The sequence below is a fragment of the Lutra lutra genome, chromosome 1, assembly GCF_902655055.1.
Source record: "Lutra lutra chromosome 1, mLutLut1.2, whole genome shotgun sequence".
Classification (NCBI taxonomy): Eukaryota; Metazoa; Chordata; class Mammalia; order Carnivora; family Mustelidae; genus Lutra; species Lutra lutra.
This window is the reverse complement of record NC_062278.1, coordinates 4069635-4083615: the sequence shown is the minus strand read 5'-3', so window position 1 is coordinate 4083615 and position 13981 is coordinate 4069635. Positions and strand designations below refer to the sequence as shown.

At 58.6% G+C, this 13981-nt stretch overlaps 1 protein-coding gene across 2 annotated transcripts in view; it reads right to left on the bottom strand.

Moving 5' to 3' along the window:
• Positions 1–2552: 2552 nt before the first annotated feature.
• Positions 2553–13981, bottom strand: part of TMPRSS2 (transmembrane serine protease 2) — a 32473-nt gene continuing 21044 nt past the window's right edge. For both annotated transcript variants that reach the window (XM_047719793.1, XM_047719796.1), the window contains exons 6-14: positions 13185–13311; positions 11926–12036; positions 9662–9705; positions 8181–8352; positions 6851–7026; positions 5818–5913; positions 3935–4077; positions 3276–3428; positions 2553–2697 (exon numbers count right to left, since the gene is read on the bottom strand). In XM_047719793.1, the coding sequence (XP_047575749.1) occupies positions 2686–2697; positions 3276–3428; positions 3935–4077; positions 5818–5913; positions 6851–7026; positions 8181–8352; positions 9662–9705; positions 11926–12036; positions 13185–13311 (1034 nt within the window). In that variant the 3' untranslated portion in view covers positions 2553–2685. The remainder of the gene's footprint in view (positions 2698–3275; positions 3429–3934; positions 4078–5817; positions 5914–6850; positions 7027–8180; positions 8353–9661; positions 9706–11925; positions 12037–13184; positions 13312–13981) is intronic.

Here is a 13981-nt window from a genome sequence, read left to right as displayed (position 1 = left end):
AGAACTGAAAAGATCGTCCGCTGCCTTGCCCATGTGGACACCGTAGGACTTGTGATCCGTTATTCGCAGATCCTTTATTTGCGAATCCACCTATTGCTAAAATTTATTTGCAGCTTCAAACTCAACACTCGAACGCTTTGGTGGACGTGTACAAAGTGGCCAAAAAACGTGAGTCGCCCGACGTGCACGCTCTGAGCCGAGGACAGGCAAGGCAAAGCCCTGCCTTCTCGCTTCAGCTCTCGCTGCACACAAGCGTTCCTTGTGGTCTGGTTAGTGCCACGTTCCCAGCATTTTATTTTCGCTGGTGACTCTTGCGATTTCAAACAGCCGCTTAGGTGCTGTCCTGAACTCTGGGCTGTGACGTGATTCACCAGGCAAGCGTGTGTGTGGCTAAGTTTCTCCAGGACTCCTGGTGCCATTGGCCGTGAGCTCCGTGCTACTGCATCAATTAAGTGTCTTTACACAGACACCTGCAAAACAAGGTCATGAAGAGACCAGCTGACAAAGACCAGAGGCTCATAGGCACCTTACCCTGTCCCTGTTTGTCGCCTGGAAGCAATGATTCGCTATTCACTAAATCAGCGCTCCTGCTGGTTTTCTGACCCGTGATTACCATGACTAAGACTCAGCTGTATTTAAGCGTGTTGCCTAACAAAAAATACCTATTTTACTTTTTAACACTTTTTCTGTAATTTTAACACATCTTGATATAATGAACACAGTCACCTGTCGTGTTTGTAGGACCCACAGGATGTGCGCCATGCAAAGGATGTGAATGCATTTCTGTTCTGGGGCAGAGAAAAAACTCATCCAGTCTTTCTCTCTGGCTCAGTCCCCAACTCCATGGGGCTGGCGTCCAGGAGAGCTGAGGACGTAGCACTGCCCCCAAGAACTGAAAGGGACTTCGGGAGACAGCTGTAGGGGACAAGACTCTGAATGCATTTTTGGGCAGGCTGACCCTGCAGAGGGATGTGTGGGATAATGAGCAGAGAGGTCTGGGCGAAGAGAGCTGGGTCTCAGGGCCTGAGTCTGGGGGAAGCTGGAGCCACGGGTAATGCCCAGGCAGGAGATACCGGGGGTCACCACCGACAGGCCAGCCCTGAGGGCCGATGAAGCTAACCATCAGACACATCTGCCCACACCCCTTGCCTCCCACCTCACCTCCACCCTCAGACCAGCCCCCTCGCCCCTGCCTCCGCTGTGCAACACCTACCCAGCATCACTGCCCTCCAAGGAGAGGCAAAAGGGTTCTGTGTGCCACCCAGATCGCCAAAGACTCCATGAACATTTGGGAAAAAAAATGCATAATTTATTTGTACATAATTTATTTGTACAATATTGCACAACTGAATTTACAGTTTAAAAAAGATACAAAACAAAAGAAGATACAAAGGAAGACAAACAGTGGTCACAGAAAAAGAGGTTAAGGAAGGAACACGTCCTCACCACGACAGTGCTTTTGAACATCTGACTTGGGGAGCAGGCGGGGTGCCCAGGAGGCACACAGATTCCGGGAACGAGGCCCCACGACCTTCCGCTTCAAGGTGAAGCCCCAGGAAGAATCCTTCCTTCTCTTGTGGGAAATCAGCAGGCCTGAGCAGTACTCACAGCCAAGAGCCCCGAAGCCCCACACTCGGCAAACCACCGCCCTTCCCTCCCTGGAAAGCCTGAAGGGCGGAAGGGGCCTTGGAGAGTCCAGAACGCCCCTTCCTCTTCTTTGTCGGTGGCCCAGGCACTGCTGCTCAACACCTGTGTGCGGAACGCTCTGCAGAGCAGTTCAAGTTGGCCGCTGTCTGCACTTGGCAAGGACGATCATTTCAAGGAGCCAAACGCAGCAACTACTTCAGAGGCGTGGGCAAGACTCCAAGAGCACTGAGGTAGTAACAGGTAGAAACTTGACATGCAACAGTGTATCTTCAATCACACATCCCTGATTTCCCCCGGGGTTACCTCGATTTGCATGTGATTAGCAGGCTCCAGAGGGTCCACATGGCACCTCACATTCTCCAAGGAAGAGGGGGGTGGGGAGTGAGGCTAGGTCTCCCTCGGGGGTGCCCCACCCCATGCGCAGTGGCCACCAGCCCAGCCGTGCTCAGAGGGGGTGTGTTTGCAACCAAGGGTTCTGTCTACGCTCTTGCCCTCGCGAGCAGGAGCAATCTTGTCTTCAGCCATGAAGGGCTGGTCCCCTGGTTTCCAGCCACCATCAGGGGCTGCTGAGAAGGCACTAAAAAATGATCAGCAAAGACCCCTGTGGGTTGGCCAAGGGTAGCCCTAACCGGCAGTGACCCCAAAAGCTTGCCCTGACAGTCCCACCCAGCTTTCTCCCTGTCTATTGCCAGCCATCCAGCAGCTGAGAAGTCACTAGCCCCAGGTGCATCCAAAGTGGTCCCCACAGTGGGTTCAGAAGGAAGATCCCAACAGGGCAGCCTCCCACCCACTGTTTTGCACTGGCCCTAGGTGCCTACACCCAGCTGGGCCCTGTCACCCCTTTCAGACGAGGGGTCACGGAGCAAGGGCCTGTGGCCTGCGCAGAACTGTGGAGAGCGCCAAACACAGACAAAGCCACTATTTAATAACAATGAAAGGACCTTCCAATCATTTCTAGAAATACACGATGCCCGGGGAATGAAGAACCGGCCCCTTCACTTTCTCACAGACACAGTGTCAAAGACCAGGGCACACGGATTAGCTGTTTGCCTGTTCAAAATGGAAGAAAGAAATGATGTTTTCTTCAGCCATAAAAAAGGTAGCCAATTGTTGTTTGTTTGTTTCTGCTAGACTGACTTCTAACCAAATGAGCGAGTGAGTGGGACCAACAGATATTTTTTTCTCCTGCAGCACGAAGGTCAAGGAGTTGGGCGGGTCCCCTCTGGATTGATTCAGGAAATTTTCAACTTTCAGTATCTGTGGGTCCTGCTCCTGGGCTCCCAGGGAAGCTGTACCCCAATTCCGGTCATCAGCACCTTTCCTTATACCCAGGAACTCCGGCTGCTCCCCCAGCCCAGCGCACAGAAATCTGGCTCACTCTGCTCTGTGCCTGTCACCGCAGTTGGGTATGAGCAGTCTAGGGGTGCTGGGGAGCAGACCCGGCTGAGCCAGACCTAGGAGGCATGGTCTGCAGCGCATAGGACAGCCCGGGGACAGCGGGCTCTGGACTCCAAAGGCTCCCAGATCTTTACAGCGAGCGATGCGGACTGCACACCCACACCCCACAGACTTCGGGGCTCTGACACCAGACTAGGAGCCCTCGGGGAAGAGGGGGACAGGAAAGTTACCCTCATTTGTCGGTAAATCCAGTCCGTAAACACCGTCACGTTTCCGTACACGCCTGGCCTGTTAGCTTTGGCGCAGCCCGATCCCCAGCTCGTGTCCCCGATCAGCCACCAGATGCGGCTCTTCAAAGTGACCAGGGGACCTCCGCTGTCACCCTGGGGGACGCAGCAAGGGCAGAAGTTCAGACCACAACCCGCGCACACAAGCGGCCACGTGCCGAGGGCGGGGGTCGAGGTGGGCGCCCCGTGGGAGTCACGCGTGGGGGCCGGGTCTCGGGGCTTCCCGAGAGGGACAGCACTGTAATCCCGGAGACCAGGTGCCGGTAACGTTTTAGGCGGCACCAGGCAGGAGCTACCCAGTAAGCCGCTGACCGTATTTTCACAGAAGTAAGTACCCCTTACTTCTGACCCCGCCACAAGCGGACGAAATAAACCCCCGGGGGCGCGAGCGGGGGCGCGAGCGGGGGCGCGAGCGGGGGCGCGAGCGGGGGCGCGAGCGGGGGCGCGAGCGGGGGCGCGAGCGGGGGCGCGAGCGGGGGCGCGAGGGGGGGGCAGCACGCGCGTCCCCAGCGTCAGCGCCGCGCACGGCCACGGCCACGGCCACGGCCACCCGAGCGCGCACGCCCCTCCCCCGCACCCCGCCGGCCTGCGCGCGCGCTCACCTGGCAGGAGTCGGTGCCTCCCCGCAGGTGGCCCGCGCAGACCATGGCCGGCGTGACCAGGCTGTTGTAGACGTACTTGCTGTTGCATCGCCGGGGCTCGATGAGCGGCACCATGACCGCGTTCAGCTCGTCCGAGGTCTTCCCTGAGAGGAAGGGCCACACGAGCTGCGGCGGGGCCTCCCTCCCCCGCGACAGGACACGACGGGCCGGCCCCGCCCCGCCCCGCCCGGCCCTCCCTGCTCCGCCCAAGCCTTGTCCCGGGACGCGGGGTCAGCCTCACTGCGGCGCTGTGCGCTCAGTCCTGCCGGCTCCGGAAGGCCGTCCGCGTTCTAGAATCTCCTCTCGCCCACAGCGACGCGGTTTGGGGCTCGCTCCTCAGCAGACCCTTCCCGCGCGGCCTCGGGGCTTCCACATACTGCCCCACCTCTCGGCTCCCCTGCACGTCCAGCGTGGGCCCTTGTCGTCTCTACAGCTTCCCTCCTGCCTTGCCACCTCCACATGGCTGTCCTCCAGGCACCACGGGCTCCAGGAGCCAAAACAGAGCCTCTTCCTGCTCTCAACCCCAAATGCTCACCACCCAGTGCTCCCCCGCTCAGGCCGTGGCACTACCACCACCCCCCACAGGGCTCAGATCACGAAGCACAAAGCTGCCCTCCCTGGGTCCCTCTCTCGCCTCTGCTGACATCCACTCCATCAGCAAGATGGTGGCTCCATCCCAAACGTGCACTGGTGTCCCCCGCTCCAGCCTGCCACCCACAGCTGAGCTGCCAACTGGTCAGGCAGGACCACGCCACGCTTCCCCACACTGGGGTTCAGTCCCCCTCCTGCCTGCATCCTTTGCACTCCCGAGAGAGTCACCAGATTACGTCATTCTCCTTTTTCCAAAATAGGATTTATTTGAGAGAAAGAGCACATGTGCGAGCAGGAGGAGAGAATCCTTGGTTAGACTCGTCTCTGAGCACGGAGCCTGAAGCCGAGCTTGACCTCAAGACCCTGAGATCATGACCGGGGCTGGAATCACAAGTCAGACGCTGAACCGAATGAGTCACCCCCATGCCCCTGTTCTCCTTAAAACCTCCCGATGGCTTCCCATCTCACATAGAATAAAAGCCAGCTTCCTCCCCATAGCCCGTGAGGCCTCACACGGCCCACACCTTCACCCCGGTTCACCTCGCCCCAGCCACACCGACCCTTATCTCTTAAACAGCCCGGTCATCCGGATCTCAGCTCCAATGTTGCCTCTTCCAAGAAGCCTTCCCCGACCACCTCCTCGCCCCAGCCACACCGACCCTTATCTCTTAAACAGCCCAGTCATCCGGATCTCAGCTCCAATGTTGCCTCTTCCAAGAAGCCTTCCCCGACCACCTCTTCAAAGCAGCCAGGCCCTTGCTGTCACAACTTCCTGCCGTTTGAAAGCCCTAATTCCGTTACCTGCTTCCTGTCTGGCCACATTCTGCCCCCAGACACCCACGAGAAAATGCGGACATTATCTGTCCTGTTTTGTTCCGTGCTGCGCTCCCAGCCCATGGGAGGAGCCCCGCAAATCCGTGCCGATTTTCCCATCTGTCTTGGCCGCCACGAAGCCGGGCACACACTGTAGGCTCACCCGCGGTATCTGTGTTCACCCCAGACGCCTGGGTTCCCGGCTGGCCTGCCCCTCCCCGACACGCCCCCCCCCTCCCCACGATGCCCCGCCTGGAACTTTTCAGCTTGCTTTAGAGGACGTGTGCACGTACGCCGCACACACTTCTCACAAGGCTGCGAGCCGTACGTAAGATGCCTGCTCGCACCACTAAGCGCTTGCAACAGGAGGTAGTAGAACCAGGATTAAAACCCCAGACCTCCCACTTCCAAACCACATGCTGTGTCCCGGGGAACCTCACCTTTCTCGTGGGTGGCCCCCCACCCGGAAATCCAGCAGGACTGGTTCGGCTCCAGCATCATGCCCGGGTTGGGCAGACACACTGGTTTCACTTTGTCTGTTCCAGGAAGAGAACACACGGTCAGCGGGTCTGGTCTAACGGAAGGCTTCCCGCGACGGTCTTCCCCTGGCCCTTCCCCACCTGTGCGTGGCGGGGCCTGGTAGCGCCGTCGCTTATGGGAAATTCCAGATCCCGACGTGTTCTGGCACTCCCGCTTCCCGTCCCTGCACCCCTTCTTCTTACAGGCGGGGTGCTCCCTTCTCTGGAGTTACGCTACTTGCAAATGGAATTACTGCCTCTAAACATTCACATTTGGGGCGCTCCCCGCTGCACCTCGGAGGCCTCTGCCGGACACCACCCCCACCGACCAGCTCCTTCTGGGTCTAAACCATATCCCAACTTGAATCCAAACACCTCGAGGGGAGGGGACAAGGCTCCGCCTCATCTGTACCCAAGCGGGCTGGAACATTCCGCAGGGAACCCTGCATGGACTAGAACGGCCGAACACGAACCCAAGGGGAACCCTGCATGTTTTTTACTGTTGTAAACTGTGAAGTGGCTTATTTTGGGGGGGGTCACGTGAAAACGAAAGTACTGACAAACGTTAGACCAGCAGTTCTCAACTACAGGCGATGTCGCCCCGAGGATGTGTCCAGCGATGGGACACACTGTTGTCACAGCAGAAAGGCGCTGCTGGCCTCTGGGGGTGGACGCTAGGGCTCCCGCTCCGTGTCCTACACCGCGTAGGAGGGCCCCACAACCAAAGGCGGCCAATCCCAAATGTCCACGGGGCTGTGGCTGGAGCCCCTTCCGGACTTCCGCGTGCTGATGAAATCATCGCTCTGTAAGGGGTAGGTTGCCCCGTGAGCCAGCCCTCCGCACCCCTCCCTCCGGTTGGTCAGCACGGCCCAGGGTTCGTTCCCATCCACCTCTGTCCTTAAGATGCGGTGCAAGTGGCGCACGCGCCCTGAGCCCCAGGGACACGGGGGCGTACCGTTGAAAGTCAGAGGCGTCTGCAACTTCATTAAAGCAATGTCATTGTTCTTGGTCTTGGAGTCGTAACTGGGATGGGAAATCACTTTCCCCACTCGGTATCCATGTCCGTAGAACATGAAAGACTGTCTCAGGATGCCCGCGAAGACCGTCCAGTACCGGGGGCTGTTCAGGGGTCTGGAGGACAGAGCCCAACACCACTCAGTGTCTTGGCAGTGCGAACATGAAACACTCATCTGGTGACTGCAGAAGTCACACGCCAGAGCCAGGCGTCCCAGAGGGGCACAACCCGCTAGAAGCTACATGGGAGGCCAGCAAGGTCGTCCCCGGCTCTCCCATTCCCCGGCCCCTCCCCTCTACGTCTTCATGAGCTCCTCCCTCCTGTGCTCCGCACCAGCCTGCAAACCAAAAAGGTTCTAAGAACACTTTCTCTTCGGCCTGATGCCTCCAAAGTGAGGTTTCACACCTCATTTCTGGCAGGACAGGGTCTCACCTACCTTTATGTGGTAGGGCATCTTCTGGCATACAGTAGGTGCTCAATAAATGTGCACCAATGTCTAGACTCTAGGTTTAACAGCCATCTGGGCATTAGCCTTATTGAGGGGTTTCCCTTGAAGAGAATCCCGGATCCCAGGAGCCATCAGGAGGAGGGAGGAGGAGGAAGGAGGTAAGGAGGGAAACCTCGCTCCTTCCACCCTCCCCACAGCCTCTGGGAGGAGGCGGCTCGCCTGTCCCACAGGGGTGCAGAGAGGACACTGTGGTCATACACCTTGTGTGAATGCTGAGGCCACACAGCAGGGGGATGGCAGGGCCGGGACCCAAGCCGGGCACAAGCTCACTCTGACTCAGAACAGATCTGCTACATGAAGTTTCCTCCCAAATACAGATGTGACCAAAAAAACTCTATGTTTAAAGGAAAAGGCCAACATTGCAAATGGTGGCTATCCTCTCCACTCCCCACCCATCTGCGTGGGCAACACTATCACCAAGGCTGCCTAACTGTGGGGCCCAGGGAACCCCAGGCAGAGCAACGTGAGGTTCTCCGGTGTGCCGTCTTGAGGACGAGCATCCAGGAGAGACCAGGCTCCCGAGGACTCAGCTAGGATGCAGGCTGGAAGGGGTCATGCTCCCAGCATCCCCCACATGGCAGCCCTCCCAGCTGGGGGGTGGGGGATGGGCTCAGCTTCTGCTGCCCAAGCACGAGCCCAGCAGACCCTCCAGCAGCATCATGAAGTGGGTGCTGTGCCCCATGTACAGGCAAAGAAATCAGAGCTTGCAGGGGTCCCCCTAGCCCGAGCCATGCCCGAGACCCCCTCACCCCATGGACTTACTCCTCCACACAGTGGGCAGCTGTCACGATCCACTCGGGGGTGATGATGGAGCCCCCGCAGACGTGGGTGCCCTGCACGTGCAGGCTGACCTGCCAGGGCCAGTCCCCCGGGGACGCGCTGCTCCCCCCCACGATCCGGCTCTGGCGTATCGTCTTCCCCGTGACCCCGCACTCTGAAAATGCAAGCACCGTGCCATGAGCACCAGCAGGGCCGCCCCCGCCGGCTCCACCCACGTCTCCTGCCAGACTGCTGGGCCACTGCGGCTGCCTCTCAGTCCCATTCATTTGGGTTGGATTTCGACAGTGTGTGTCCTAGACGCTCCCGGGACCCCCCCAGACCCCGGGGAAGCTTCTGCCGGCATTCGATGCCGCCTGTCATTTAGCCCTGATCCTGTCAGGGTCTCCTGCACACCCAGGTGGGGGATCTTGGATAACAAGGGGCCTGGGCCTGCTTGAATGCTCAGAGGCCCCAAGATTCCTGAACAAAGCAAAGGAGGGTGGGAAGGAGGGAGGAGGAGGAGGGAGGAAAGGGAGGGAGGAGGAGGGGCAGGGAGGGTGAATCCTCGTGCCTGGCCTGGTACCACTTGTGCCAAGTTCTTCGCCAGAAAGGGAGACAAGGCTTCCTTCGTGGGAACTCGGGATCACCAGTGGGGAAAATGCCTAGTTTACAAGACAGCCTCCTAACGGGAGGGGGAGGGTGGAAGCACAGGGAGAAGTTCACCGTGGACCAGGACCAAACGAGAAAGGGAGGCTGGAAGGGTGCTGAAGTTCCAGGGGACTTCAATCTCCGAGCCCCTCCCATCCCCTACCCTGTCCCCATCCCCAACAGCGTAAAGGAGCTGGGCTTCTGTCAGTGCCCCCCAATGCGCCTACAAACTGCTGGAGCGTGGGGGTCTCATGCCCCACGAGGTGGACGTCGAGGGCTGGAGGATGGGGCAGGTACCACGCTCTCTTAGGGCCTGAAGAAGCTTGAGCTGAGCCCAGCTGGGAAGCGGCGGCCGGGACCACAGGGTCACTCAGCCCCCCGGGAGTGGCTACTGGATTCACCTCTTGAAAAGCTGAGCTTTGGAACCATATCCCGTTGGGAAACAGGGCTGGGCCACCCCAGAGAGGGGAGCACAGGGACGGTGCCTCCCACACTGACAACGGTTTGGAAGCTATAAGTAATCCCAGCCCGGAGATGGGAAGAGCCACGGCCTCTAGGCCCACCTGGAGGGGGGCAGGAGAGGGGGGCCCATCAGCTTCCCGAGACTGCCTGTCCTCATGGGACGGCTGTTCTGGACCCGAGGCTGAAAGCACCTCTAGCACACCGTAATCCCAGAAGGGTGTTCCTTGCAGGGAGCTGGGGTGCAGGCAGGACGCAAGGCTTCCAGGCACATCCCAGCCCATCCCCCCACCTCCCCAGACACCGGGGAGGCGTTTCTGAGCCTACAGCGTGTTCCCTGTTTAGGAAAAAAGCAGAGGTAATCGCGAATCACTTACCTATACAACGCAAAGAAACCACTGTTTTCGAGGCGCAGATGTCACTGCAGAAGAAGAGGGGACACTCTGGTCACTCTGATGCTCAACTCTCAAAATACTTAGAAATAAACATTTTCTTCCAATGTTCTCGCGGCCCGGCCTCCCCCGTGTGGAAGGACCCACAACCGAAGACCCGGACAAGGAGAGCAGATCTACATGGGGGCACCGAGTCAAAGCCCGGCTTTCAGGTCTCCACTGTGTGCCTCTGGGCGGGCTACGTCACCTCCCCGTGCCTCGGTTTCCCCATCTGTAGAGTGGGATGAGAAGGGTACCAGGTCAGAGTGGCACCCTGTAACATGGCTACGATTTTCATTCCCAGGACTCGAAGTCATCCCCTGGTTTTGTCCGGAAGCCATCCGGAAAGTTCCGGGTTCCCGCTTTACAACTGCATGGAAAGCAAGGGCAGCTGATCACTGGCTCAGGAACCAGAGAAAAGTTACTCGTTTGGGAGGGAAGTGCTTAAAGTTACAGCTGAAAGATGAATGACCAACTACTCCACAGTGAGGGAGAGAATCAGCCCTAACGTGCTGGCTCGAACCGCGTCCCAGCCACACGGTCACCGACAGCCCCCTCTGCTGGCCACCGGGAGGGATGGCACCCATTTGCCAATCTCACCGTAGCCCGGCTTCACGCCCGCCCCCTTCCAGAAGCAGTGCTGAGATTCCAATCACAAAATCACCCTCGCTTCCTAGCCGCACCCGGTCCAGAGCCAAGCCCTGCTTCCTGAAACCTCCCCAAAATGATCCAACGCGAGCCCGAGTCCAACGTACAAAGTCCCCTCGGCCACCCTCACACCGAGGGCCCCGTGCTTCCCCGGACATTGAGGGTCCTGTTGGTCTTGGGCTGCGGGGCTTAACCACCCCGAGAGAAGCCACGTTCCCATGAAGAGAAGATGTTTTCTGAGAATCACGAAGCCAACCGTCCTCTCCGTGGAGGTACAGCGTGCGGCCGCTCGGGCGACCCCAGTGGGAGCCTGCGACCCGGGTATCAACGCAAAGGAAGGAGCCTTCCACCCACCCCTCATGTACGGGACACCCCATGCCAGCCACGGACCTCCTCGTCTTCCCTGCCAACCCGGCGGCCACCTCGTGAGCTCCCGGGGCTCTTGTGGCCAGGAGGCAGCCCTCTGTCCCTGCTCAGCCCCGAAGCCGCAGGGAAGTGTCCGCAGAACGGAGACACCAGCGTTTACGAAGAGCCCCGGCAGCTGCGCTTAGCAGAACACAGCCCTGCTGTTTTGATGCCTGCACCTGGCGAGCTCAGCCCTCCTCCCGAGCTCACCCTGTCACATTCCTGGGGACAGCCAGGCTGGGCAGCTTGGGCGGAAATCAGCCCCCTTGCACCACGGTCAGCAGCCACCAGGAATGCAAACGGCCGCCAGCCTCCCACTCAAAGGAAAGGAGGGCGGCTTGGTTACCTCACCCGCCCGAGTCGAGGGCAGCCCCTGGCAGCTGGCCGACAGGGAGGAGCCGGCTTGGCTGGCCACCTGGGGATGAGGGATAGGGACCTGGGAGCGGACAAGGCTTACGCACAGAGGACACTGTGTGACTTTTACGTTAGAGAACATTCAGATAATAATGATGATCCCGGGAAGACAGCAGGACACTGATGGGATCTCCGGGAAGCAGGACTCCTGGGCAGAAACTGGCAAACACCCGCGCAAAGTGCGATCAGTTGGTCCCCCGGGCTGCGACCCTGAGGCTTTCTCTGGACACACACCCTGCACGTAGCCTGTACGTCTCTAATGTCCAGGGAGTAAAGAAAAGCAGTAAGGGAGTAAGGGGGCGCCTTGGGGGCTCTGTCGGTGAAGCGTCTGCCTTCGGCTCAGGTCATGATCTCGAGGTCCTGGGATCGAGCCCTGTGTGGGGCTCCCTGCTCTGTGAAGAGTCTGCCCCCCCGACCTTCCCCCTCCCGCTTATGCTCACTTGCTCTCATTCAGCTAAATAAATAAAATCTTTTTAAAAAAAGCAAAGCGGTAAGGAGAACTCTCCATTTTACGACGTTATCCGATGCCATCAAGGACACCAACAGTAAATAGCTCTCAGCTGCTCCCCAAAAATGAACCCAGAGCAACCAGCCCCGCTTGCAAGTCCCATCTCCCGCCAACGAGAAACTCAGCGACACCCGGAATTCCGGCTCAGGGAAAGCAGCCTCGGCACGGACTCCCCGCGGTGTCTCCCAGTCACTCGTTACCATCTTCTTAGAGGGGGAAAGGCATCGCCCAGTACCTGTGGTACAGCTTCTTGTACAGGTCCATATTGCCCGCACTTGTGTTCAGCTTCATAAAGCTGGAGGCTCCGCTGTCATCCACGATCCCTTGGCTAGAATAAAAACTATTCCTAAAAGAGGCAGAAAACGTTAATTAAAACAAGGGCTTCCTGATAAGCAGCCCCAAGTCCTGTGCCCATCATCAGACTTCTCTTACATGGGGTTCCGATTAAGAGAAACACCAACGGGCATTTGGAAAACAAAACCCCAAGTTCAAATCAAGTGACCGTGAGTTAGAACCATCCCATCCACCGTCCCCAGCAACAACCCAGGAGTATCTGGTAAAAGCTCTCCACTGGCCTTTTTCTAAGCTCCCAGGGTCAGGGAGCTCCACAGTCAGGATAAAGAAACCACAAGGACAGGAGTGTGAGCTCAGGAACTTCAGGAAATGGACAGAGGCCGAAACCCACCCAGCTATAAAATCCCATCAGGTCCTGAGCTGCGAGGGGGGCCTCACCAAGTCACTCGACTGCAATCTGAGAACGGCATTTTGAAATAGTACACTAGCTAAGATGCCAAATTTCTTATCAAGTGGTAATTAATTTTGAAAACCGGCCTCTGGCAAACCCCCTAGGACTGCACAAAGGTCATGTGGGGACACTCCAAGGAAGAGGTGGTGGCATTAAGGTAACACAGCCCAGCCTTTCCCCGTGGGCCCAGACGGCTGCCATGCCCTCCGGGGTGTGCTCTGGTGAGCCTCCGGCTGGGAACCCCTGGGAAGGGCCCTCCTGCCTCTCCTGCCCTCCCCGCGGCCCCAGGCAGGGCTGAATTCTCTTCCATAGAAATCTGATGTCACTTCTCTCCTGCTCAAAGGCTTCAGTGCCTCCCCCAAGCATGCACAGTGAAGGTCAAGGACGATCTCTTCCCTCTGACCTCCCCCAGGGACCCACCCCTGCCCATCTCCACCGAGGTCCCATCGAGGACCGCTGGGGAGGTTAAGGCTTCAACTCTGCCTAGAGGCTCCTGGAGAAAAGAGCCACCAAGACCCTCAGCTAGCACCTTGGACCTTGGTGACCCCCAAGTAACGGAGTGGGATGGCAGTGAATCTTGGTCACTAGATGCAGGAAGGTGGCGGGGGAGGGGGGATGCAGTGGGCACCTGCTGTTTTGCCCGGCCAGCCCTAGGCAGGAGACCACTGTCCCAGCGTTGGTGTGCCGGGACGTCCAGGGAGGGACGGAGAGGATCCTTCCCGGGTTTCTGCAGCTGGGGCCACACTCACCGGTAGCCCATGTCCTGGCAGGCGGCCCTCCCGTAGCTATCGCTCCAGTCGTCCTGACACACGGGGTGCCAGGACTTCCTCTGGGCGGAGTACACCTGGAGGATGAAGTTCGGGCCGTAGAGGCGAACTGTGGCAGGGGAGAGGCTCTGTGAGTTCCGGGAGGCTGTCCGTCACCCCCGAGCCCCCAGCCCTTGACACAAAGGCTCAGACGGGGCCGCACCGGGTCCCTGTTCCCCAGGCACGGACCACCCCTGAGGGGGCATCCCCAGTCTATCCCTTCTCAGCTCTCACGTGCTCTTTACCCCCCAGAACCGAATGCAGACGCTGGGCCAGGACCCACCCGAGATGTTCAGCAGCAGCCTTAATTCCAACGGCCAGAAGTGGAGAAACCTAAGGGACCGCCAGCAGAGGAACGGACAAAGTGCGGTCCATCTCCACCACGGGGTACCACCCAGCCCTGAAAGGAGCCAAGCACTGGCCACTGCTGCACCCCTATTCGCCCCCGTTTCTGTGAACTGCTCGGAATAGGAAATCCACAGTGACAGAGGGCAGGTGAGCCGCTGCTTGGGGCCCGGGGCGGGTGGGGCTTGGGGTGGGGGAGGGACGAGGCGGGGTGGGGGGGGGAACCCCCTCAGCCTTCCCTTAGCAGGTGACGGAAGTATTCCAGAACTGACTCGGGGATGGCCGCACTTACATGGACCTGTAAAAACTGCCAAACTGTGCAATCTGGTTTTTTTTTTAAAGGTTTTATTTATCTATTTGTCAGAGAGAAGGAGAGAGAAAGAAAGTGCACGAGC